Genomic DNA, 24,336 nt, shown 5'->3' with positions numbered 1-24,336 from the left:
AAGCCCTCCTGCTTGACGTCTCTGCGGGGCTGCCCAGTAGATGTCTCGGCCAGGGACCCGAGCAGCAGCCCAACCAGCCTGGGGGCCGGGGTGGGCTTCCACAGACTCCGGAGGTGCCTGTCGCGTGAAGGTTACAGTCAGCGTTAGCATCGCAAACTGAGGAAGCGAAGCCCCACAGTGTCTGCGGTGGGGTGCGCAGCCCCATCTTCCAGTCACGCCCGCGACGGCTGTAGGGGTAGCTGGCCGCTGCCGACCACCCTTGCTGACCTCTCTTCCAGGTGTTTTCCAAAGCGGGCGTGGTGAAGAGCTGCTCCATCTCCAGGAAGAAGAGCAAAGCAGGTACGCTGTTTGCGGCTGCGGCCGGCACGCAGTGGTCCCGGAAGGCGCTGGCAGGGGCGGGCGGGGCGTAGGGCAGTGCTCACTTGCTCAGCGTTTTGAAGTTATCTTCTGTTCCGAAATACTGTCATTGCCAGTGTTATCCTTGTTCCCATGTCCCTGGAGATGCCTGATGTCCAGCGGGAGCAGCCTTGCACACCAGGTTCTTGAGAACCCAGACCTTTGTCACCTTAGAGATAGTTCTGGAGCAGCGCCTTTACGGGGCTGGACCTCTGTGGGAGCCCTCCTCTCTGGGCTCGGCCGTCACCATCTGGGGGACTCCAGACAGCGTCAGGATCAGTGCGGGTCACAGCGGAACTAAAGCACACTCAGCCAGCCTTGCTGAAGAGGCCACGGCGGGGCGGGGCCGAAGGGACCCGCGGGGACGTCGGGGCAGAGGGTCATGGTGGAGAGCACCCTTTCTCCGCTAAGCCCAGAGGGCAGCGGGGAGGAGAACCATGTGACCAGAGCCGCAGAAGGGCCACTAGCGGGAGCCAAGGGTGTGAACTGGTCATTGGCACTGCCAGAGCTGCACCAAAGCAGGGACTCGGTGGGGCCATGGAAGGAACCAGTGTCCCAGTCTCTCCTGCACCACCTGACTCGGACCCAGGAACCCAGGGCAGGAGGGCAGGTGCAGTGTCAGTGATGGGGCCACGAACTTGACCTAACATGCTTCTTCAGCGTCACGCTCACAACCTTGAACCTCCCACGGAGTGTTTTTCAGACATCCACTGAAGAGCAAATGTTTAAAGTCACCACAGGGTGGCGCTGCTCACCAGCCTACAGCTCTGTCTAAACCTTGGTTCTGTGGCCCACAGAGCCGTGTTTGGGCAGCTCCTGGAGGTCCCCCTGGTGGGGGCACAATTCTCACAAACGAGACAGTCGATGGAGACCCTGGTGGGGCCAAGGTAGCAAATCTGTAGCCTCCCTGGGACCCATCAGATTTGAGCCAGTCCTCCTTGAATTCAACTTGGAAAAACAATAGAGAATAAAATTAATAAGTTGGTATGAAAGGCCGGGGGGAAGGCATGTATCACATTTTGTGCTTTCGACACAAAATGTGATTAGAGGTCTTAGTTGTGTGTATGTGTGTCCTGCAAAAACTCCCCTGCCCCTAATTATATATATCTGAAGTCGGAAGCAAGTTTCTGATAAATTATTGAGACAACCCTGCTCCCTGAACTCATGCTACTTACTACCTAGAACTAGGCAATCAGAGAGGTTCGAATAATGCTGTCCCCTCCCTCTCCCAAAGTTATGTCTGCAAGCCAGGAACCAAATGTGGTCAGGGGGTTGGAAGTACTTGGGAAGAGTAAGCCTTTGGTGCACATACTCATCTTGTGTGCGTTATGTATGGGGGCGTGGGGGGCTGCCCAGGTGGAGGTTTTGCCCCTTGTCATGGCGGTGATCATCCCTGTTCCCGCTCCCTCCCGAAGGCGGAATTCTATTATGAAGTTAATTATCATGTCAATCATCTGTTGATGAATGGTCAATCAGGCCTCAGGTGGTGGCTGTAAAACCTCATTGGCCGATTCTTCAAGATGACGAGTAATAAATGGCAAGCCAGGAGCTGAAATAATTTTGGGATTGAAGAGGGGTACGAAGAAATGAGGATGCGAAACCGCGGGCTGGGGCACATCGGGGCCCTGTGTTCACCCTGCGTTCTCCCTGCCCCCCTCTCTCTCCCAGGAGCGCTGCTGTCCATGGGGTTTGGCTTCGTGGAATACAGGAAGCCTGAGCAGGCCCAGAAAGCGCTCAAGCAGCTCCAGGTAAGGGGTTTCTCAGGCAGGGTTCATGGAGTCACTGGGCAGGTGGTGGGGTGCGGTCCTGTTTGCCCTCTGATATGGAGAGGAAACTCGGAGAAGGCCATGCTTTCTCTAGTTCTCTAGGGGACTGTGGCCCAGGAAAAATCAAGACGCTTCCTCAGTACACCGTAGGCACTGATGCATTCATTTAAGCCAGGCCTGTTTATCGAGGGCCCGGTGTGTGTTAGGAACTGGGCTAGGCCTGGAGACAGTGGCAGAGAGGACCTCCAAATCATATACACAAGGTCACGAGAGGTGCTTGGATGGTAATAAACCAGGCACCACAATGGCGGAAGGGCTGCTTTAGGCTCTGTGGTCAAGGGAGACTTCTCTGAGGAGGTGACAGGTCAGCTGACACCTAATGAGCAAGATGGAGTCAGCCACACAAAGGTCCGAGGGGAAAGCCGTCTAGGAAGTAGGGAGAGCATGTGCAAAGGGCCTGAGGCAGGGGCTCCAAGGCAGCAGTGAGCTGCTGTGTTGGAGAAGCAGAAAGAGGCCAGTGCATGCAGGGACAGTGTGGGTAGGCGGTGGGGGGACTGGGTCTTGCAGGACTTTTAAAGGCTATGGAATTGGGCATAAAGGCAGTGAGGTGTCCTGGGAAGGCTTGCAGCTCCTTGGGGATGTATCTGATTTCTGCCTCAGGACAGGTTCCAGCTGCTGTGTGGAGAGCGGATCTCAGGAGGCAGGAGGGGGACCACTGAGTCATCCAGGCAGGAGGGGTGACGGCCTGGGCCAGCGTGGAGGCCGTGCCGGCCGGAGAAGGGAGCTGACCTCAGAGGTGTTTAGACATGGACTCCAGGTCCTGCGCAGATGGAGAAAGGAGCAGTGCCCTCCTGCTGGGCCCAGAGTTCAGGGGCACATCGGGGCCCTCCATAGCAGGAGGGGAGCTGGGGCTGTAGGGAGCAGAATGATCTGGGATTTGCACCCCAAAGGGACCAGGTCCTGGCTTGAAACAGGGGCCTCAGCACCCATCCCTTGAGGCCCCACACCCCCAGGCCCTTCGGTGGCAGGGGATGAGGATCCGTGCCTTCTCAAGCACCTTTCTATAGGCCCGCTTGCTCCCCACAGCTGCGGGCCTGTCCTCGTGCAGGAGAGGTGACAGAACAGGCTGGGTGCTCACAGTGGTGTCTCTAGAACAGGCTTCTAAACCCAGAGGCCATGGGAGGGCTTCAGCAGGTTCAGGGACCCTTTTAAGTCATATTCAGAGTGCCATGTGTCTGTGTGCATACAAAAGGGGACACGGCCTGCCCGGCATGAGGCCAGGTGGTGTGAAGGTCCAGCAGTGTGAACATGGCCAAGTTGACAAGGCAGGCGAGGCAGGCTGCACACTGTCCCACAGCTCACGGCAGAAGGGACACCCATACAGGGTCACCACCCTGGGGAACTTGGTTCATTTGCAGGAACCTCCAGGTGACTGACCACCCCAAGAGAGCGTCCTGGGCACGGGAAGGGCCTTAGGGGTCATGGAAACTGTAAGTGGGCACTTGGCCAGTACAATTGTTGTAGCAGAATGTTGACCTTCCCCTTGGCTCAGCGCAGTTGTGCAAAGGACTGGGTTGGGTTTGGGTAGAATGATGGGGACGTGATGGCCTCTGGGGGCCTCTGGGGACATCTGCCTATAGTTTGAAAGGCTCCCTCTCTCCGCCAGGGCTCGCAAACTCGGAGCCCACAGTGGCCAGGCGGGCAGTGTAAATGAAGGGGTGGGTGTTACCCCGAACGGAGCCGCACACTCCTGCCCCGTCCAGATAGGGCGGCCGTCTCGGCCTCGGCCAGTGAATGCCTCATGGGAAGGCAGGTCTCAGAGACACCAGATCTCTCTGCTGGTCTTGCTCATTGCGGTCTTTGGAGAGGCACTGGAAATCCAACTTGGCCGTGAGATGTACACTCTCACTGGCTTTCAGCTCCACACACTCAGTGCCCAGCTTCCTGTTCTGTGCACGTCAGGCTGCTGTAGGGCTCTGCTCTGCACAGCATCGCCTTCTGTTCCTTGCTCTGTGTGCACATGCTCTGTGGCCACAAAGAATTGTTCGGACAAATGGCGTGCTGTGTTTTATAGGCGATGGAAGGGGTTTTTGAGGGTAATTGTGCTAATAAGCCAGTTTTGCCCTAAGGGACCGACGTTAGAGCCTGGCTTAGATGCAACTCCATGGTGGTTTAGCATTTATTGTAAAAAGCATGTAAACTGAACTGAACTGTGTCTGCAAGCCAGACCAAAGGGGCTTGCTTGGCCTGAAAACGCTTATAAACAGTGGAAAATTCTGTGCCCCTCAAGGTCAAGGCCCACTTATGGTTTAAGAGGACATCGGAAGGCTGGGTCTCCGTGGTCACCAGCCACTGCCCGGGCTCCACATGAGCCATTTCCAGGAAAAGCCATTCTCTGTCCTGGATTCCCATGAGCCCCTCCTGCTGGGGACAGTCAGTCCCCCTCCAAAGTTTCCTGTCCCCTCACTCAGCTGACACCAGCTCTGGGGAAGGGCGGGGTTACAGTGAGTGTTCCTAGGAGACCCCGGGGACAGGCTGTGTTGTCTTCTCTCTCAGGGCCACGTCGTGGACGACCACAAGCTGGAAGTGAGGATCTCGGAACGAGCCACCAAGTGAGTCTTCGGTGCCTTCTCTTTGCTTTGACCTGAGCCCCTCCTTTCTGCTCTGGGGCTGGCGCCCTGAGGAGTGTCCCATGGCTCTTTACCATCCTCTCACCCGACCCCCCCCTCCTAAGTAAGGGGGCGTCACACTGCCCCCCCGACGCCGTTTCCCTGACGGACTGGGACTGAGGAAACGTTTAAGATGCGAGTATTATAGTAAAAGGGATGCAGACAGGAAAAACAAGCAGCCCCACTCGTCTCGGCCGTACGCGTATACCAGGGCAGACGTGCAGCGTGCTGGCGCTTCGGCCGCACGAGGAGAAGCCATAGAGCCCAGACGTTGCACTTCGTGGGGCGGGGCAGCAGGGCCTGGGGACGCCTCTGGTTAACTGGAAGGAGACTCAGTGGGTGTTACCGATGGTGACTGGTGACAACCAGCCTGCCCAACGCCCAGCTTCCTGAAGGAGGGAGCTCTTTTTTTGGAGTTTTAGTTTCTCCCCGACATCACAACGTGTTTGTACGTCTGAATGAGCTAATACACGTGCGGGGCTTCGCGCGGCGCCCGGCGTGAGCCGTTATTACCGTTGTCATTGTCATCCACCTGCCTCGGGTGATGAAACGACCACCTCTGACAGTCCTCAGGCCAGTTTGGGATATTTATTTGGTACTTTCCTGCCACTTGGCCACTTGTGTGGTCCTTGATCAGATTAGCTGCCAGTGAGCTGACCTGCTGTTCCTTCCTTCTCTGTCTCTTTTTCACACTGCTTGGGAATCTGGCCTCGGCCACCTCAGATGTGGTCCACCCATCCCGGGCCGCACCACGCTGGGCATCCTTAGCGAGCAGGCTCACAACAGGATCCTCAGAAACCTAATGGGGGCTCCCGAGCTGTGGTGTAGGCGTGGGAGTCCAGGCCCCGGGCCCCATGGCTTTGGGTTCTCGTCCAGAGGCTGTGACCTTGAGTGGGTGAGGTGCCCAGAAATTAAAATGTGAGACTGGAGGCGGGTGCAGAGCATCTAGCATCTGCCAGCACACGAGCGTCCAGCCAGTGGTGGCGGTCTTTCTTCTCTGTCCCCCATTTCCAGGGAGTCAGGCTGCAGTCGCCTTGCACACCTCCATCCCTAGCCAGTGCTCATGCGTCATTCTTTATTCGACACAAATTCCAGAAGGCCAGCTGTGCACCAGACTCTCCCCAGGTGCTGCGGCCGGGGCTTCCCTGTGGAGTTTACACCTAGGGAAGTGCATTCGATAAAATCTTCTGCAATGATGGAATTGCTCTATACTGTTCTGCAGCTGTGCCAGCCAGTATGGACGCCACGTGGCACATGTGGCATTTGAGCCCTTGGAGTGTGGCGAGTGTCACTGTATGGGTTAGCTGTTGCTGTGTAACAAAGCACCCCCAAACTTAATGGCCTGAGGCAGCAAACATTGTCTCCCAGTCCCTGTGGGTCAGGCGTTGGGGAGCAGCGCAGCTGGGCAGCTGTGTCTTGGGGTTGCTCCCCGGGTTGCTCTCAGGATGTTGGCCGGGGCTGCAGTCTCATCAGAAGGCTCAGGGGCTGTTGGTGGACCCACTTCCCAGATGGCGCCCTCATGTGGCTGCGGGCAGGAGGCCTCAGTTCTGCGCCCTGTGCACCTCTGCCTAGGGTGGCACGTGTCTTCAGAGCCTGACAGCCCACTCCCCCAGGGCGAGGGCGCAAGAGGAGACAGCCCTGTGTTTCATGCCCTGGTCTCCGAAGTCCCATCCTGTTGCCATGCGTCCTCTGCGGGCCACACAGACCTGCCCTGAGACGGCCTGTCACACCCCCTACACAAGGGCCTGAGCGCCAGGAGGCAGGGATCACTGGGGACCTTCCTGGAGGCCCGTGACCCCAGCAAGCGAGGCACTGAATCTCGCATTTGTTTTATTTTCGAGTTAACTGCCTGCGTGTGGCTGGTGAGCACCGCGGTGCCCAGCACAGCCCTGGAGACAGACAGACACCAGAAACATGATGGAATGTCCTGGGCTGTGAGGCGCTGACGAGTCCAAGCAGGGAAAGGAAGCCGGGGTCCCCGTTTCACGGGAGACGGACAGGGAGGCCCCTGAGGCGGCGACGTGGCGCAGACTCTGGGGAGGGGGTCCTCACAGCAGTTGTTGTGATCAGAGCTGCCGGGCACGGGGTGTTTATTGTGCTTCTGGATCTCTCGTCAGGTCCTCAGCGCAACGAGGTTGGCGCTAATGTCCAGCCCGTTCTGTAGCTGAGGAAACGGAGGCCCAGCGGGCAAGCCCTTGCCCCGGCCGCACAGACCCTGAGTGGCTGCGTTGGCGTTTGCTCCCAGACTGTTAGCTCGCAGCCGCACCGTGACCCCGTCCTGCTGCGGGGGAGTGGGAGGGGACGGGACTGCATGAGGGGTGGCCGAGGGCTGAGGGCCGAGGGCTGAGGGCTTCTTCTCGTCCCTGGTCCGTCTCCACGGTGAGAAGCTGGGTGCTGCTGCGTGGGTGAGTGATGCTGAAGGCTCCCAGACAAGCCAGGTCTTTCTGCGTCTGGGAAAACCCAGAGGAGACTGGCTTTGGAGAGAAGCAGGCCTCAGCCCCATCAGGGTCCCCGACTGCCCCTGGGTCCCTCGGATGCAGTGCAGGGGACACCCAAGAGTGGGATGTGTCCACCTGCGACAGTTCTGGCCCGTACCCACTGGGAGACTGCTTCCTCCTCTGTGGCCCCAGCCTCGTTTGCCCTCCCTGACCCCCTCACCTGAAGGGGAGACGAGCATTGGTTCTGGAAAGTGGCAGCAGCTGCTGATGCTCAGATGACCAGCCCCTTTCCCTGCCCCCCAGGCCAGCCCTGACGTCCGCTCGGAAGAAACAAGTTCCCAGAAAGCAGACAACCTCCAAGATCCTGGTGCGGAACATCCCCTTCCAGGCCGACATCCGGGAGATCCGCGAGCTCTTCAGGTGAGGGGCGCCGGGTCGGTCCAGGGGGCGACGTGTGCGTGGCGAGCCTGCCGGAGCCTCGGGGAAGGCGGCCGTCGGGCCCACAGTGGCTCTGCCAAAGACCAGCGCAGTGGCCTCGCACAGGTCATCTGTGGCTGCCTTTGCCCTCTCTCCCTGACTCTCAGCCACTGCTCTCCAGGGGCGGGACGAGAAAGGGTGGTCCTCTCCGTCCCCGTCAGCTCTGCCCTTGTTCTGTCCGTCGTTGCTGCTGCTCAGGGCCCTCCTTTGTTGTAAGCCAGTGGCTCTTCTCGGTGGCGGCACATTCAGATCACCTGGCGACTTACAAACATGCCTTTGCTCGGGCCCAGCCCCCAGTCGGATTCCCCTGGTCAGGGGTGGGGCCCCGACGTTGGGATTTTAGTGTCCGTCCAGGACTGGGGACCGCTGGTCTACATGGCTGGCTGTGTCACGGGGAGGGTGAGTCACCTACAGATGCTGTAAGCCAGCAGCTGCTCGCACAGGGTCAGAACTCGGGGATCTCTGGAGCCCGGGAGGCATGGGGTCCCGCAGGAGCACGCTGGGTGGCGACTGGCGAGGCGATGTCATGCAGAAGGGCAGGTTCAACTAGACCAGTTCTTCCCATGTTTTGAAAGAGAAACTGGCCATCCGGATTCTTAGGGGGACTACGTGGGCAACTCATTCACTTTCTAAAATCAGGCCCCGTGCAGGACAAAGTCTGTCTGCGCCAAGGGCCCCCAGTTTGCGGCCCCTGTGCTGGACATTCCCCTGCCCGGCTTTTCAGATTAGCCAGGGGTCAGCCAGCGCCGAGCCCTGCACGCAGCACCTTTATGAAGGGGCATACGGGGGAAGTGTTTAAAGCCAAGGCACCCCCCCCCCCAGGTGTGTGCTGGGTGGCACAGAGAGGGGCGGCCTGGCCCTCAGCGTGGGACGGTGATGACGTTAGCCCCAGCCACGCAGCTCGTTCTGGCTTGGCTGGGGTCTGAGAGAGCTCTGGAAACCCACATGGGTGGACATGAAGGATTCTACATACTAGACTTCATCCATGCAACCTGTGTTTGTCTAGTTCTAGCATGTAGAGCAAAGTCTGTATTAAAATTGCCAATTAGCATCTTGCAAGGTCAACTGTGGATACAGAAGATAAGTAAGCTCTGTGTTTTAGAGGCCAAAGAGATGTGTCTTTATGTGGGAATCTACCTCTTGCTCTCACTGGTTGAAAGACTGGGGGGTTGATTTAGAGGATTTGCTTCAAAAAACGCCGTCCTCTGCTCTGTTCTAAATCACACACTGGTGTACAGTTCCTTACCAGACATGGTCGTCAGGCATTGACGTGAAGGTGCGGGCCCCGCGGGGTTTGAACAGCAGCGTCTTAGCTGTGATCCAGGTGCCCTGCGTGGGGACAGCTGGTGAGATGGGGTCACAGCCTGGGGGGGTGTTTTCCTGCTGCCCAAAGATCCGTCAAGAGGAGCGAGCAAGGTTGCGGTTAGGCGAGGTCCCGAGCCTTGGCCTGGGGCGTCTGCTTGTTTACAGAAGCTTCTCTGCTCTTTAAAAAGACCGCCGCGTAGGAACTGCAGATCAAGATGGGATTGCTGGGAGCAGCACATGTTGGTCCGGAAGTAGGGTCCTGTCGAAGTGACAGTGTTGCCTGGTCCCGCAGTCTGTGCGGGATGCCACCGATCCAGGGAACAAAAGACCAGGCTGGGAAGGGACGAGCACTGGTTTGATCTCGCGTTTTATACTTATTTTGAGAAGACAAGGAATCAGTGTCCACCGAGCGTAATTCCATGCGGTGTCTCTTCTCCCTGCCATTGTTCCTCTGGGAGTTTCATCAACCCCTGGGGACCCCGGAAGGCTTCCAGGAGGGCTCACCTCACTTCGTTGTGCTCAGGGGCCGGGGGCTGAGGGGCTGAGGGGCTGGGGCCGTTCCGAGGGGCGGCCAGCAGGGGGTGCTGTGAGCCTTCTCGGGGAGACAAGCTTGTCCTAGGAACCACAGACCCGATTTCAGACAAAGCCAGTGTGCAGCAAAGGTCGGAACCAGGGGGAGGTATCTGGCTTTGGGAGAACCAGTCTGGTCCATTTTGCCAGGCAGGTTTTGCGGACTTGTGCTCCCCGGTGTAATCCAAACGACAGCTCCATCTTCGGAGCTCTCGCCGCTCTGGGCTCTGTGCTGCGCGTCCTGCAAAGGACGGGTGGAGGGACACCCTTATCCCTGCTGCACCTGCAAGGAACCTGGAGACCTGGGGGCAGGAAGCATCCTGCCCGACCTTGCCACTGAGCCAGGATTTGAACGTCAGTGTCTGACCCAGAACTCAGGCGTGGGACCGTGCCTCCCTCCCTGGTCTGGAGGGCACTGCCATTTCCCCTGTCACCTCTGTGGATCCCATGGGTGCCATCTGTATCGGGCACTGTGCGAGGCGCTAAGTGCGCAGCTGGTTTGGGGAGGCCCGGGCTCTGCTCTCGAGTTCACTGTGTCCCGAGGGCCAGGGAGGAAGGTGGCCGCGGCAGACGGCGACACGCCAGGGTGTGCAGCTGTGCACGCAGGGCTGTGGGAGGGCAGCTTCGGGCCTCAGGACAGCCCACGGGACTGCACGCGAGCTGGGGCAGCATCTTCCCGCCGGGCAGCATCTCCTGGGGCCCCCGACACATATATGCGGGATCATCGTCTGGGACGATTCGAGACTCACCCGTAGGAAGTCAGAGAGGAGGCCCAGTGGTCGGTTGGGAGACGGCAGTTCTCTCTCTCTCTCTCTCTCTCTCTCTCTCTCTGCCAGCCTCTTTCTGGGCCTCAGTTTCCCCTGGCACAAGATGCTAATGATAACATGTGTTGTGTCTTATGGCGATAGTGTAGTAACAAATGATAATGTGTATTATTATCTTCAAGCATAGCGTTCAAGCCCGACCTCTGTGCCGGGCACTGTGGGCTGAAGTGCTTCTCATGGTTAGATGTCCAGCTACTGAACCAGCCTTCGGGGTGGTCCTCAGCGTCTCTGTCTCCCAGGGAACAAACCGGCCCCAGAGCCCACTTCCACCGGGGCATCAGCAGCTCCGGCTGGCTCCCAGCTCCCTCACCACGTGGCCACTTCAAGGGCTGTTGCCAGGACGAATGAGATGATGCACGTGGAGCACCTCCCGCAGTGCCTGGCACAGAGCGGGTGTCGTTGGTGTGCGCCGCGGTTCTCGAACAGCACAGCACCCGGGGCTCCACCAGGCTTCGAACTCGGGGCCTGAGTCCGGCAGAGCCTGTGCCTTTAACAGCAGTGCCGAGTGGGAGGTCTCTGCAGCGTTCATTGGGGCGTTCATTTCTCCTTTCCCTGCGTGTACCCCAGCCTCCCAGCCCTCCCGCACCGCAGTCCGCTCCAGAAGCCAGGCGGCTCAGACCAAGCCTTCTGGAAGGCAAGAACCTTCCGGAAGGAGGTTCTGCCCCAGGGCCGGCCTCATGGGCATGGGGGGCCCTGTGGAGCCGCACACGGTCCCCGTGCTCAGTTCTGTAATGCTCTGCTGTCACTGTCTTAAAAATCCCAACTTTTGAACAAGAGGCCCTACATTTTCATGTTCTCCTGGGCTCTGCGAGTCCTGACTACGCAGCAGCCAGAGGATGAGCAGGTGTGGAGTGGAGTGTGGTGCTCCGGCCTCAGTTTCCTCATCTGCGGGATGGGACGGAAAGTCACGCCTGCTTCTCTCCCCTCCCAGACAGTGAGAGGAGGGACGGACGGACTGACAGGAGGGGAGGCCTCTGTCTGTGGTCATCACTAATTCTCCGTGTGCCGTGGCCGAGGAGCAGGTTGCAGACAGACCTGCCCTCTGAGGATGACGCAAGAACACCTGCCGGTTCTCAGGTCCAGGCGCGGCAGAGCGATGGGGAGGGCCCCTTCCGGCCACAGCCTGCGTGGGGTCGAGACGCTTCCCCTCCTAGGCTGCCACTTCCCGGCTCTGAGCCTCGGTTCGCCCCTCTGTAAAACGGGAAGAATAAGAACCTGCCGCGTGGCCGGTCCTGTTCTCTCGCAGCCCCCACTGTTGTCACCCAGCCCGCCTGTGTCTGCCCTTGGAGGGCAGTCTGTGTGGTTGTTTAATGCGTCACCCCCCACCCCCGCCACACACCCCCCCCATGGGGGCTGGAGTCTCAGACCCCCCGCTGCTGTGCCCGGAGGTCCCTGATACAGAGCGGTGCTCGGTCAGTGTTTGCTGAGCACTTGGGTCCCCGTGCAGAGCCCGACTCTGTGGAATCCTGAGAAAGACAGGACGCACGAGGCCTTCGCCCAGGGTCACATGGCTCTGCAACAACAAGCCAGGTGTCTCCCAGCCTAGAGTCCCATCCCCACCCCCGGGCTGTCCCCAAGGGCTGGGGAAGTCAGGTGGGGCTGCTGGCAGGTCAGGCAGGTGGAGGGCTTTTCATCTGAGCCGGTTTCCCCCTCAGAGGTGTGACCCACCTGCTGGGGGTGTGAATGGGCCGGCTCACAACAGGGCTTGCAGCTCCTGTCCCGGTGCCCCTGTTGTGTCCTGCTTTGTGGACAGCATCTGTCCGTCCCTGGCCTCCTCTCCTCATTTCCTCTCACAGTGACCGTGACCGTGACTGTGGAGGGAAGGCTGAGGACAGCTGCCTGCCGAGTTCCTCTCACACGCTGGTGCCTCGTTCCCCTCGCCCCGGTGTGAGGTCACTGCCTGATTAACTCCTGGTCGTCAGCAGTACTTTTCCAAAAGCTGTGAGCCTCCCGCCCTGTCCTCGGCTCTGGATGATGGGGCTCCTTCCTGTTTGCCTGGCTTCTTAGAGAAGAGGCCCCAGCCTTCAGCAGCTCACCCGAGAAGGGGTGGGGCAGGGGGGAGGAGGGCGAGGCTGTCCCCAGGCACCCGCCCCCACCTCTGCAGAGACCGTAGGCAGAGGGCAGCACATCCAGGCATTCATTTCCGTGCCGTCTGTGGCTGCGTCACCCCCAGTGGCAGAGCTGAGTAGTTGTGTCAGAGACCAAGGGACCCTGGAGCCTGTAGGTTATGGCTCTCTGGCCCTTTATGGGGACAGCGTGCTGACACCTGAACTAAGTTAAACACAGGGCCTCTGGAGATGGGGCATGCCCTAGGTGAGAGGTTTTTATTTTCTAGCTTTAGTTACGTGACTAAGGTATTTTTTCTTCCCCCTTTTGTAAAACGTACAAACATGACAGGTAAGGCCAAAGCCCTGTTGATCCCCACTGAGGACACGAGGTGAGGCCCTGGCCCAGGGTCTGTGCTCACTCCCACAGCCACTGCCCACTGCGCCCCGTTTCCTCGTCAGGGGTCCCTTCCCCTCGTGCTTTGCTGACGGTTTGTCTTATTTTGTTCGAAGACTAGTTTTTAAGAGCGGATTTGGGTTTACAACAAAACTGAGAGGAAGGGACAGAGTTCTCACACATCCCCTGTCCCCACCCACGCACAGCCTCCCCCGTGATCAACATCCCCCTCCAGAGCGGGACATGGTTAGAGACCGTGAGCCTGCACAGCCGTGTGAGCCCCTCCCTGTTGTACGTTCTGTGGGTTTGGACGGGTGCATAGTGACGGGTATCCACCGTTACAGGACCACGCAGAGCAGCTGCACTGCCCTGAAATGTCTCCACTTTACTGACGAGCATTTGAGCAGTTTGTAGGTGTTTTTCTATCTCAAATAATGTTCCTGTGAACATTCCCGTGTGTGTCTTCTGGTGACCGTGAGCTTGGTTTCTGTAGGGTGCCCGTGCAGGAGTGACACGGCTGGGTCCTGGGAGGTGCGCACCCCAGCGTTTGCAAGTGTGGCCAGACACGCTCCCACGGCTGCCATACTCAGTTTGCTCTGCCACCTTTGGTTTGGGTGTGGTGGTTGCCCCGTGTTCTCACCAACACTTGGTATTGTCTGCCTTTCTCTGTAGCCACTTTGGTGACTGTGATGCCATCATCACATTGGGGTTTTAATTTGCACTTTCCTGATGGCTAAAGAAATCAGATGTTTTCTGTCATATGAGTATTTGGATATATTCTTTTATGGAATGCCTGTTCAAGTCTTTTGCCCATTTTTAAAAAAAACTGAGTTGTCTGATTTTTTTCTTATCAGCTTTTGTTATGAATTTCCTAGTCTTTATGTAAATTTGTATGTTCTGAATCCCATTTCTTTGGTGGATATGTGATTGGAGTCCCTCATGTTCCCATTTTGTAGGCAGCTTAGTGGTATCCTTTGATGAGCAGAGGCTCTTACTACTGTCAGTTTTCCATTTTTTCCCCTTCATGGTTAGAATTTCTGTGTCCTGTTTAAGAAATCGTGGCCTCCTCCAGGCTCATGAAGTTAGTCTGCTATGTCTTCCTCTGGAAACTTTGACCTTTCACACTTAGGTATGCAATCCGTCTGCAATTGATTTTTGTGTACGGCGTGAGGCAGAGGCCGAGGGACATTTTTCCCCCCACATGGATTTTCAACGGGCCCGACATTATTTGTTGCAAAGGCCATTCTTTCCTCTGCCCTGCAGTATTGATTTTGTCATAAATCTGGTGACTTTGTGTATGAGGGTCTGCTTCTGGGCGCTCTGATTCGTTCCCAGGGTCTATTTGTCTACCCCCGTGCCAATACCCACGGCCCTAATTACCGGGGCTTTGTTATAGCTGCTGTCTGCTGTCTTTGTTCCTCAAGATCGCCCGGGCTGTCTCAGCCCTTTGCACACCCGGCCTTTGGATTTTTATTCCGCAGCTGCTGGGGGCTCTGAGCAGAGGTGGATCTAACATCCTGTCAACGATCTTGTGAGGAACAGAGGGGTCAGAGTGGATGTGAGGAGCCCTCCCAGGAGGTTTTGGGGTCCCCTGGGCTGACCAGGTGGTGTCAGCAGTGGGAGGCCAGTGTCAGGTCGGTTTGGGGACACATTTGCCAAGACCCTCCATGGCTTCCGTGAGGACAGGGAGGCAGAGAAGACTCGAGCGTGTCTCCTGTACTTAGGACCTCGCGACTAGCTGGGTGAGTCGCGCACAGGGGGGGTGGAGCAGTCTGAGGAGGGCGGCACCCCCACTCCACGCACCCCTCCCTCGCCCATGAGGCATCGTACAACCCCTGGCAGATGGCAGTGCCCAGGTTGCAGTTCTCAGTCGCCTGTCCACGTGCGTGCATGTGTTTGTGGGGTCTGGCGCACGTTCCTGCCCGGGCACCCCGGTTCAGGTCGCCCCTTGGATGTCGGCTGTAGCACCAGCCTTGCCGCCTCACTGCTCCCTCCCGGTGCGTCCTGAGCGCTGAGATCAAGGCTGAGGGGATGGTGCCTCTGGACGTTTGCACAGCCTTTTACCAAAGGGCCCTGCCAGGGCCTGCAGCGTTTCTGTGCTCACGATGTCATCTTCCGTCCCCCGACAGACCTGGGGGACTGAAGCTCAGGGGCAGGGGGCTGCCCAGCCATAAACCCCGAGCGAGGGGCACAGTGGGATTCACACTCCCAGTCGCTCTTTCCCATGACAACTCCAGGGACGGAGGCGCCTCCTGAGCCCTCTGATGTGCCCGTCAGCAGCTATCTGTTCAGTCCTCATGACACACCTGCCTTCAGCAGCCATCGCCTCTGAGGCCTCACGTGTCTGTGATGCTTCTCAAGGCCAGTCTACAAATACTTAACATGTGCTCACTAGGCTCAGCACTGAGCCAGCTTCATGGAGCCCACTGCTGCCCCGGGACCCCTGCATTCCGAGGGAAGGTTGGGGCCCCCAGACCGATGGTTGTGGTTACAGGGCAGGAACAAAGACTACGAAGGAGTTCCTTCTTCCGTGAAGGGCGCGTCCCAAAGGTGTGCCACTGCCTAACATCTTATTTGCAAGAAAGAGCTGGGGTTCTGGATGGACTCCAGGGGTCACATTGGCTCTGCAGTGCAGCTCAACAGAATCACGTGAGCCAGATCCCAGATGCACTTCCTGCCCCCCCATGGCATGACCCCTGCTTGAATCGAGCTTTTACTGTCTCAGTGTGGGGCCCGCTGGTAATTCAGGGGGGAGAGGCATGAGCTGACCAGGTGAGACCACATTAGAGGACCTGGGGCCGGCCAGCCTGCAGGAGGGATGCCCACGCGGGGCTGGCGGGGCTGAGATTCACCGCAGTTGGTGCTGAGAATCGGATTTCTGCTCAGAGGAAAAACAAGTGGTTAAACACGCACGCCTCTCAGAACGGCTGCGGAAAAACATAGGCTAACCCAAAGTGCTGCCGAGGATGCGGAGAAACGGTCACTCGCCGCTGGTGGCGGTGGCAGGGGTACAGCTGCTCAGCAGAAGCACCTGGGCAGCTCCTTACAGCCAGAACGCGCCCTGACCCTGGGAGCCAGCGACTGCGCTCTTGGGCATCTGTGCCAGGGAAATGGAAACTTCGGTTCGCACGAAAACCTGTGCACACGTCCGTCCGCTGACAAGTGGATAAACCAAGTGTGGCCAGTCCGTGCAAGGCAACGTTATTCTGCCGTAAATAGGACCGGAGCGCTGACAGAGCTGCAGCGTGGACGGGCCTTGGAAACGTCGTGCCGAGTGAAAGCAGGCAGGCACAACAGGACTCACACTGTGTGATTTCGTTTATAGGAAACGTCCAGAACAGGCAAATAGAGAGAGAAAGCGAGTGGATAAATGGTTGCGTGGGGGTGGAGGGCGATAGCTGGAAGATGTGGGGTTTCTTTTCAAGCGGATGAAAATGTTCTAAAGTTGACTTTGGGGTTGGTGGCGCAGCTCTGTAAAGATGCTAAAAAACTAGGGACTTGTCCACTTTACGTGGGCGAATGGTAGGTAAGTGCATTCCATTCAATAGAGCTGTCACCGAAGGAAGGAGGGAGGGAGAGGAGAAAGAAAAGGAAGAGAAAGTAAGAAGCCTGCACCCAAATGTTCATCGCAGCTCTATTCACAGCAGCCAGAAACGGGAAGTAGCCCAGCCGTCCTGCAGTGGCGGACGGGGCTGTGGTCCGTCCGTGCTGTGGGAACAGGAGCGAAGTATTGATACGTGCAGCAGCCCAAGTGACTAGAGAATTATGCTAAGGGAAAAAGCCAATTCTAACAAGTTACATACTGTGTGATTCCACCTATATCACGTTCTTTTTTGAAAACATTTAACTCTACTTGGTGTACAATATTATGTTAGTTTCAGGTGTACAGTAGTGATATGACAGTTGTATACCTAACAGTGGGATCCCCCACTCACTAGTAATCATCTGTCATTGTGCAGACCTGTCAGGAGATTATTGATGATTATTCCTGCTCACCTTTTTCCCCCGTCCCCCCACACCTCCCCCTCTGGTAACCATCGCTTTGGTCTCCATATCTATGCGTCTGCTTTTGCTTTGTTTGCTTGTTTGTTTGTTTGGTTTTGTTTTTAGATTCCACATATAAGGAAAACCATATGTAACGTTCTTAAAATGCTGGAATTACAGAGAAGGAGAGCAGATAAGTGGTTGCCCCAGATTGGGGACGCAAGTGCGGGGAGAGGTGGATGTGACTATGAAAGGGGAGCACGCGGGATCCTTGTGATACAATCATTCTGTCGTCCTTTGAGTGGTTGACTAGAGGCGCTCAGGTCTACATGTGATCACATTGCATAGAATCAAATGTACACACACAGATGAGTGCTATAGTTCTATAAGATGATACCATTGGGGGAGGCTGGGTGAAGAGTAATGGGTTATTTATTATAACTGCATATGAGTCTGTAATTACCTCAAAATAAAACATCAGAAAAAAAATATCCCAATCCATAAAAGATTAGAGAAGGGCACTCTCTGCAGTAGTGAGTTGCCCATCACGGGGAGCAAGCAAGTAAAGGCTAAAGCTCAATTTGTTAAGGATGCCATATAAGGGATTTCAGGTGGAGTGAGGCCAGGCTTGCTCACTCTCTTCAAGACTCTTCCACCTTGAAGTATGTCAGCAGGAGAGCATGTGGGGATCAAAGAAAGAGTCCTCTGGGCTTTGGGATCCACCACAGGTGGTCTGAGTCTTTGGTCAGAAGGAAATTAACACTCAGCAGCCACCCACTTAATAGCCAGGTTGGAGAGGGGTGGGTAGAGGAATTATTTCAACTTTTATATGCTGTATAAAGAGGATATACACTTTATTACTTAAATCTAGGCTAATTGAGTCCAGGGAAATGAACAGGCTGGCCCAGTAAGTATATTTTACCTCCTAAGATCTATTTTTATTTAGTAGGTTTGTGTGTGACCCCGGTGCTGTAGAGAATGTAGAAAGTACTAAGCTTCAGTTGTTTGCGGGGTGAGGAAACCCTGCTTCAGGGTTTCTACGTCCTTTTCAGAGAGAAAAAAAAAAAAACAGCACCTAAGTTCCTTGGACTCTCATCAATCTTTGTCCCTCCAGTCTCTGGGGACGCAGGCTGGGCACAAAGCCATGTTTCTCACAGGCCTTTCCCCTTGAAGATCCCCAGGAAGACGACCCCAGAGAATTGGGTGGGGTTAGGCAGTGGGTGATACTCTCCACCCAAGAGGCCTACTTTGCAGGAAATCTTTTCTGGACCTTTGGTGTCTCCTTTTTTTAAATTATCCCGCTCTCGGCGAGCCACCGTGCCGACCAGGGAGGGTCAGCACTGTAAAGGTTGCTGCTGCTGACACCAGGACCGAGTGGCGTTGGCACAGAGCAGACGCTCAGGCTACCTGAGTTCTCCCGTCCCGTGCTGCCCTTGTCCTGCCATCGTCAGGAGTTGGCCGCCAGCTTGGAAAGGCGCCAGGGTGATTTTCCAAGTGAGAAGAATTCTGAATCCTAGCCCAGTTCTGCCCTGCACCCACTGTGTGACCTTGGGCAGCGGCATGACTTCTCGGAGCTTCTGTTGGTTGAATGAATGAGTGACCGGGCCGGGCAAGGCCAGGCAGGGTAGATCGCTTCCTCCTTGCAAGCCATCACCAGCCCTCGTCGGTCATGGCAGGCCAGAACTCCATGTCGGAGGGCTGTGACTTATCAGTGGCGTCCGCCGTGGACTGTCTGCCGTAGGTCAGCTGCTGCAGGTGTTTGCCTAAGGATGTGGTGTTCCTTGCATACCCCCCCACCCTTCCCGTTTCCAGCTGAGCCACAGAGCAGTCCCAAACCAGGGCCCATGTGGAAGGCTACCTAGTTTCCTTTTAAGAAACCATAACAAACTCTGAGAGCCGGGAAGAATGGGTTGTGGCTTTCTTCCTTTCTCTGCGATTCCATAGCTTTGGTCTGACACTGCAGTTGACATTTTACTTCACTCCACAGCCAGGCTGTTTCCAGACCAGGTGACGCAGGCCCAAACAGTGGGACGGGGCACCCTGAGGAGGGTGTGCAGGTCCTCGGGGGGCAGGGGGGCATTGTGCACCCGGATTCTTTGCCATCACCATCCGCACAGTCTGCTCTAACCTTGCTTTCGCACCTCCTCTCTCTCCATTCGCTTCTTTTCCAGCTACAAGGTCTCCGCGCTTTGTCTGGGCTTGTTGGGAGGGCGGCCGTCGGCTCATTGTCGCAGCTGATAATTGCGCTCAGTGTCTCCGGCTGGGTGCTGAAAGGCAGCCGGGAGCCCCGGGACGTCCTGGGGGGCTCTGAGCAGGAGCGGCTTCTGTCTCCTCCAGCAGTGCCTCGGAGCTCTCCACGGGAAAGGGAGGGCTCAGCGCCCTGCTTTTTAGTTAAGAAAGAACTCACTGGCTTAGCAAATATTTACTAAGCATCTCTAATGAGGCAGGGACCGTGCCAGGTGCTGGGTTACAGAAACAAACGTGAACTCCAGGAAGAGAAGGGACTGTCTTGGCTTAGGGGGAAGTGGATACAAGGTTCACTCCATTAAAACCCTTACACAGAGGCCAGGTCTCCTACGTCACAGGTCTGGTTACCACTTCCCTGGGACTCAGTGTCCGTCCCTGTAGAGTGGCATGAGTAACAGCTGGGGTTTGCTCTAAGGACAAGCTCAGTGGTTCTGGTGGAGAACTTGGCCTCTCTCCCGGCCCAGGGGCAGCTGTCCCAGCCAGTGTGGCTCATGCCTGCAGCTTCTGCAATGCGCTGTAAGGGCCCCGCGAGCCCGGGGCCTGGGCTGTCCCTGCCGGCCCTGCTACTCATCAGCTGTGTCTCCTGGGGACCTGACCTTACCTTTCTGCTCCTCCCCGAGGACACGAGTGAGGGAGCTCAAGTGCATGGTCATCTCGGAAAGGGTTTTCTGTCCTGAAGGAACATTTCGTAAAATCAGGGGCCGTGACCCGTGTTTCTCACACTCGAGTAATGTATGAAGAGCCTTTTAAAGAAAACTAAAAATCTCATGGCCCTTCTTCTACAGTGATAATGTATTTATATTAATATGCGGCTTAAGTATGTACAAATGTAAAATTCAGAATAAACTGACAACCTACGCTCACGGTTCTCTTAGGACTATAAAAACAGAACACATTTTCAAATTAAATACAAACAAAATTTAAAATCAATAAAATTCAAATTAAGAACATTAGTTTAGTGTGACGGATGGTGTTGTTTTGTGGAAACCAAGTCCAAAATGTGGGTTTTGATGTTGGGAGGATGTGGCCTCGGGCCCAGATCCATACTCCGTCTCGGTCCTCTTGCGTCGGTAATACTAATGCGGAGCGCGCCTGTGGGCCTCGGAGTCCACGCAGAGCCGGGACAGGACCCGAAGGCTCTTGCCGGTGCAGCACACTCAGCCCTCCGGCTCATCAGAGGCTCAGCCGATCCTCGAACGCCTCTCTGCCCGCAGTCTCCCCTCGGGGTTCTGGGACGCCCCCCCACTCACGGAGAAATGAGTTAGCTCTGTAGTGCTGTTGACATGATCCGCGGATGGGTAACCGAGTGCTCTCAGGATTGAGAACAGAAAAGGTGTTCCGTCGTTCGTTCTCACTGATTGGTTGAGCTCTTGTTGCAGGTTGGTGCGTGTAAAGATGGGGTCCCCTGACACAGCACCCACTCCCGCGCTGAGGAGAGGGACCGGCTACTCCGGCGCAGGTCTTCTGTGACCCGCGTGCCTGGACCCCTGGGTGCCAGGTCTCTTTAGAGCACTGCTGGAGTACACGTGTTAAAAATCAGATGGTCTAAATGCACACGGAAGGTTTAAACTGATCCTACAAAAGTAGTGAATCCCCCACAACGCTGCTGCTGCCCTCGCATGCACGCGCGGGACCAGGTCCATCGGAGAGGCAGCAGGCCTTATTTTGAAAACCTCTATTATATGGGACACAGGCTCTTACCATAGCACACATTTCTGGTCCAGGATACTCGCTGGGTCCATGTTTGGCTGCCCAGCCCACCTGTGGTTGGATACCACGAGTTTTCGTGGACTTACGGGGTGGGGGTCGGTCATTTTGCTGCTTGATCACCAAGGTTAAATGAAGTTTCTGAAGCCTTTAGCTGGTCCACATTTGCTGGGGAAAGGGTGTGGGCAGAGGCCCCATTGGGGTGCCACAGAAGTCACCAGAGAAAAGCTGCTCAGGGAAGGGGCTTTGTGCCAAATCTAACGGCAACTGTTCACTGACCTCAGAGCCGGAGCCCCGTGGTCTGTGGGAGCCCCACCCGCCAGAGCCGAGCAGTGTCTGGCCTGTACAGCTGACTGTGGCGGCCCTGGGGTCCCTCTGACTGGTGTTGAACGTTGGCTCCTCCATTACCAGCTGTCAGGCTTGGAGGAGGCATTGTAATACCCTGACTCGGTAAAGTGAGGACCATAGTACATATGTGTCTGGGTTACTGGAAGTATTCAGTGAGTTGTCGAAACTAAAGCAGTTTGCCCGGCACTGTGGTTCTCAGACTGCACTCGGGAACGTTGGGGTGCCTTGGTGGTCTCACAGGTGCACTGTGGGATGTTCTAGATTTTCTAGAAAAACACAGCAACATCCGTCAGAGATGGTGCCAACTCCTGTTAAATTGTTTAGACCTATGAGTAGTTCAGACTGTTAAGTTATGACCGAACTATTTGGTATTTTTTGGCCTAAGGATGCCATGGGAAAACCATGGAGACGCCAAGAAAGTTCGGGAACCTGTAGCCTAGTGTCCTTGTACTAAAACGTGACCAGAAAAGCTCTGCAGGCCGCAAGACTCCATTCTGTTTCGACTCCTGTGTTTCACTGGTGGGGCCTGGGGGTGGTACCCAGGGTTATTAGGCCGTTCCCCCTGCCCCCCTCCCCTCCCCTTCGCCTCTGACCCCTTGTTAAATGCGCTTCAGAACGTTGATCTCCCAGCTCAGATTTTGGAAGATGCTCCAGCTGCCTGCAGTCATCTCAGAGGGATGTCACAAGAGCATCCAAAGCATAAAAGTCTTAGAAGAAAGTGAATTCGCTGGAATGTCCATGCCTCGCTGTGTTTACTCCTGGCAAGGGCCAGCGCCCAGGGTCCGGCCCTTGGCGTTGGGGGTGGGCACTGGCTCGCCGCAGTCGGGGGACAGACCCGGCCTTACAGCCTGACTTCTGCAGAGGACGGCCTTGGCCTGGCCGCCCTAAGCCTTTGAAGTGTACGCAGCCCTCAGCTGAGAGACCCCTGTGAGCTCTCAGCAGCATCTTCTGTGATGGGGCTGCGGCATCCCCGATTTTCAGGGGGGGAAAAAAATCCCACGAACAGGGAAGATTTGAGAACCCAGGGCCCAGGGTGTTTCTGTTTTTGTTTGCTGTGGTTGAATTCCCCTCCTCCTTCCAGCCACCTCTGGCCGTCTGGCTGACAGGACTACATTTAGCCTGCAGGTATTAGGTTAAACTATATAAGAATGCCAATCTGTGGTCCTCTGTGACCTGCAGAGAGAGCCCTTTACTTGGCTCAGCCTGAGAGGAAGTGCCCTCCCTTTGTTGAATCATGCAGTTAGCTCTCCTGTGAGCATGCTCTCCGTGTATCTGTGGGTTTTCCTTATTTAAAAAGTAAACGTTAATTGCACAGCTAAAACATGAATATATTTCCTTTGTTGAGAGAAAGACTGTCACCCTTAGTATGGCGCCAATGGCCTCCCCGGAGAAATTCGCGTTATCCATTTGCTGCGCCTGCTTTTAGGTCCTTTTCTCTGTGTGTTGGAACGTAAGTGAACCTGTAGGCAGCCTGTACAGTTGTGCTGGGTCCCTTTAGACAACAGCGGGGCCATGTTTATGTTCCGTTAGACTTTCTTCGCTCCCCTGGACAGTGTTCCGGTTTCGTCCGGATGGCCCTGCCAGGCTCCTCGTGCCCTGCCCTCTGCTTCCTCGGCGGCACCATGCAGCCCATTTTACAGATGAGGAAAATGGAGTTCGGTGGGCTCCCGGCCTGGCCCTCCTCCCCCACCAGCCAGCCCCCCCCCCCCATGTCCCCACTGCTCTGCGGCTGGCCCATTGTCCTCTACAGACTGACGGACACCTAATAACTGCGTGGAGGGTAGGGCTTCCTGGCAGACCCGCCATCCGGGTCATGCAGAGCTACCGTCGATAGCATGGATGGCCAATTTCCAAGGAATTAGATTAGAATAAAATATACTTAACACTGGAACTCGATGGAGTGTAATTGAATCTCTGACGATCCAGAAGGTGATTCAGGGCCTGCAGGGCCCCGGGTCGTCATTAGGAATATCAGTTATCACTGCGCGCTGGGCAGAAGCCTCGGCTAATGGGGCTTCCTGGCCGCTGGCCTGAGCAGCTCTCATTGCGTGCCGCGCATCCTCTGTGCTGGGCTTTGTCTTCTGGCTGGAGAGCAGGCTTGCAGAGGGAACCGTCCTTGTCCAGTGTAGGAAAGCGCAGGGGCATCTGTGGGCGTGTGGCTGCCCCCTGGTGGCTTTAACATCACCCCCCTCCCCCCCCAGATGTGTCCTGGAGCCTCTACAAAGCCCCTTGAGACAAGACCTGGGCCCCACAGTCAGGCAGCCCAGACCCACGTCCTAGCCCAGGACTTCCCTCATTTGGAGGAGCAGATGTACAGCTCCCTCCCTTTTCAGGGAAATGAAGCTCTGGCAGCTGACGTCAAGGTTCCAACAACTTGCCTGGGAACCGATAAGGATTCCTTGTAATTTTATTTTATTTTATTTTTTTTTTTTTTGCGCGCGAGTATATTCCTTACTTCCAGAAGGAAAGACCTTAATTCATCCATGTAGAAATTTAAGAAAAATCTCAGCTGGAAGAAAATTCTACTACAACCCCCTGACTTGTGAACTGCTTCGGGAAAGAGGCCTGAACGTAACTCCGAGCTTCCTAGCAACCAAAGCAAGAAGAGGGAAAGGCACCAGTGTCTGCCCCGTTTTGGTCGGCCCCCCAGCCCTCAGCTCGAGGGCGCACGCTCTGTCTGTGTTCTCGTCCAACAGGCCCTCAAATGAGTGTCTCGTTCAGTGCTGATGAGGGGCCCTGGGAACTTGGCTCTGGTTTACATCAGTGAGCCTCTGGCGTCAGGATCGGTGCCATTATATTAAGTTCATCATAAAGTCGCAGAACCTATTGATGACGTTAGGTGAGGACGTGTGGCGCCTGAAACCACAGGATTAACCAGGATCGTCTTCCTGAAGCGTGTTTTACTCCGTAATCGAGAAAAACAGTTGGTATCTTTTGTTTGGGCGCAGCTGTAGCCCTGCTGTGGAGTCAGAGCTGATGTTTACGTGAAATGTTCAAACAAGCGCACGACCACCCTGAGTTACACTCACTGGGTCCTTCGCGGCGTGTGGTCTCTGCCATTTGGGGGAAGGTCCGCGCACTCCCCATGCCGTGCGAGTCTGTGCCGGGCCTCAGCGCTGTGTGCCGAGGGCGGCCGTGTCTGTAGGATTTCCTGTAACACGCG

At 56.1% G+C, this 24,336-nt stretch overlaps 1 protein-coding gene across 1 annotated transcript in view; it reads left to right on the top strand.

The window, feature by feature from the left end:
* RBM19 (RNA binding motif protein 19) overlaps positions 1-24,336 on the top strand; it is a 90,338-nt gene that overhangs the window by 22,702 nt on the left and 43,300 nt on the right. The window contains exons 18-21 of the mRNA XM_090291627.1: positions 279-339; positions 2,065-2,144; positions 4,719-4,774; positions 7,573-7,689. Of these exons, the coding sequence (XP_090147753.1) occupies positions 279-339; positions 2,065-2,144; positions 4,719-4,774; positions 7,573-7,689 (314 nt within the window). The remainder of the gene's footprint in view (positions 1-278; positions 340-2,064; positions 2,145-4,718; positions 4,775-7,572; positions 7,690-24,336) is intronic.

This window comes from Furipterus horrens, unplaced genomic scaffold (assembly GCF_987537825.1).
Source record: "Furipterus horrens unplaced genomic scaffold, mFurHor1.1.pri manual_scaffold_11, whole genome shotgun sequence".
Taxonomy (NCBI): Eukaryota; Metazoa; Chordata; class Mammalia; order Chiroptera; family Furipteridae; genus Furipterus; species Furipterus horrens.
The sequence above is the reverse complement of the archived record's forward strand: the minus strand, read 5'-3'. Positions and strand labels throughout refer to the sequence as shown.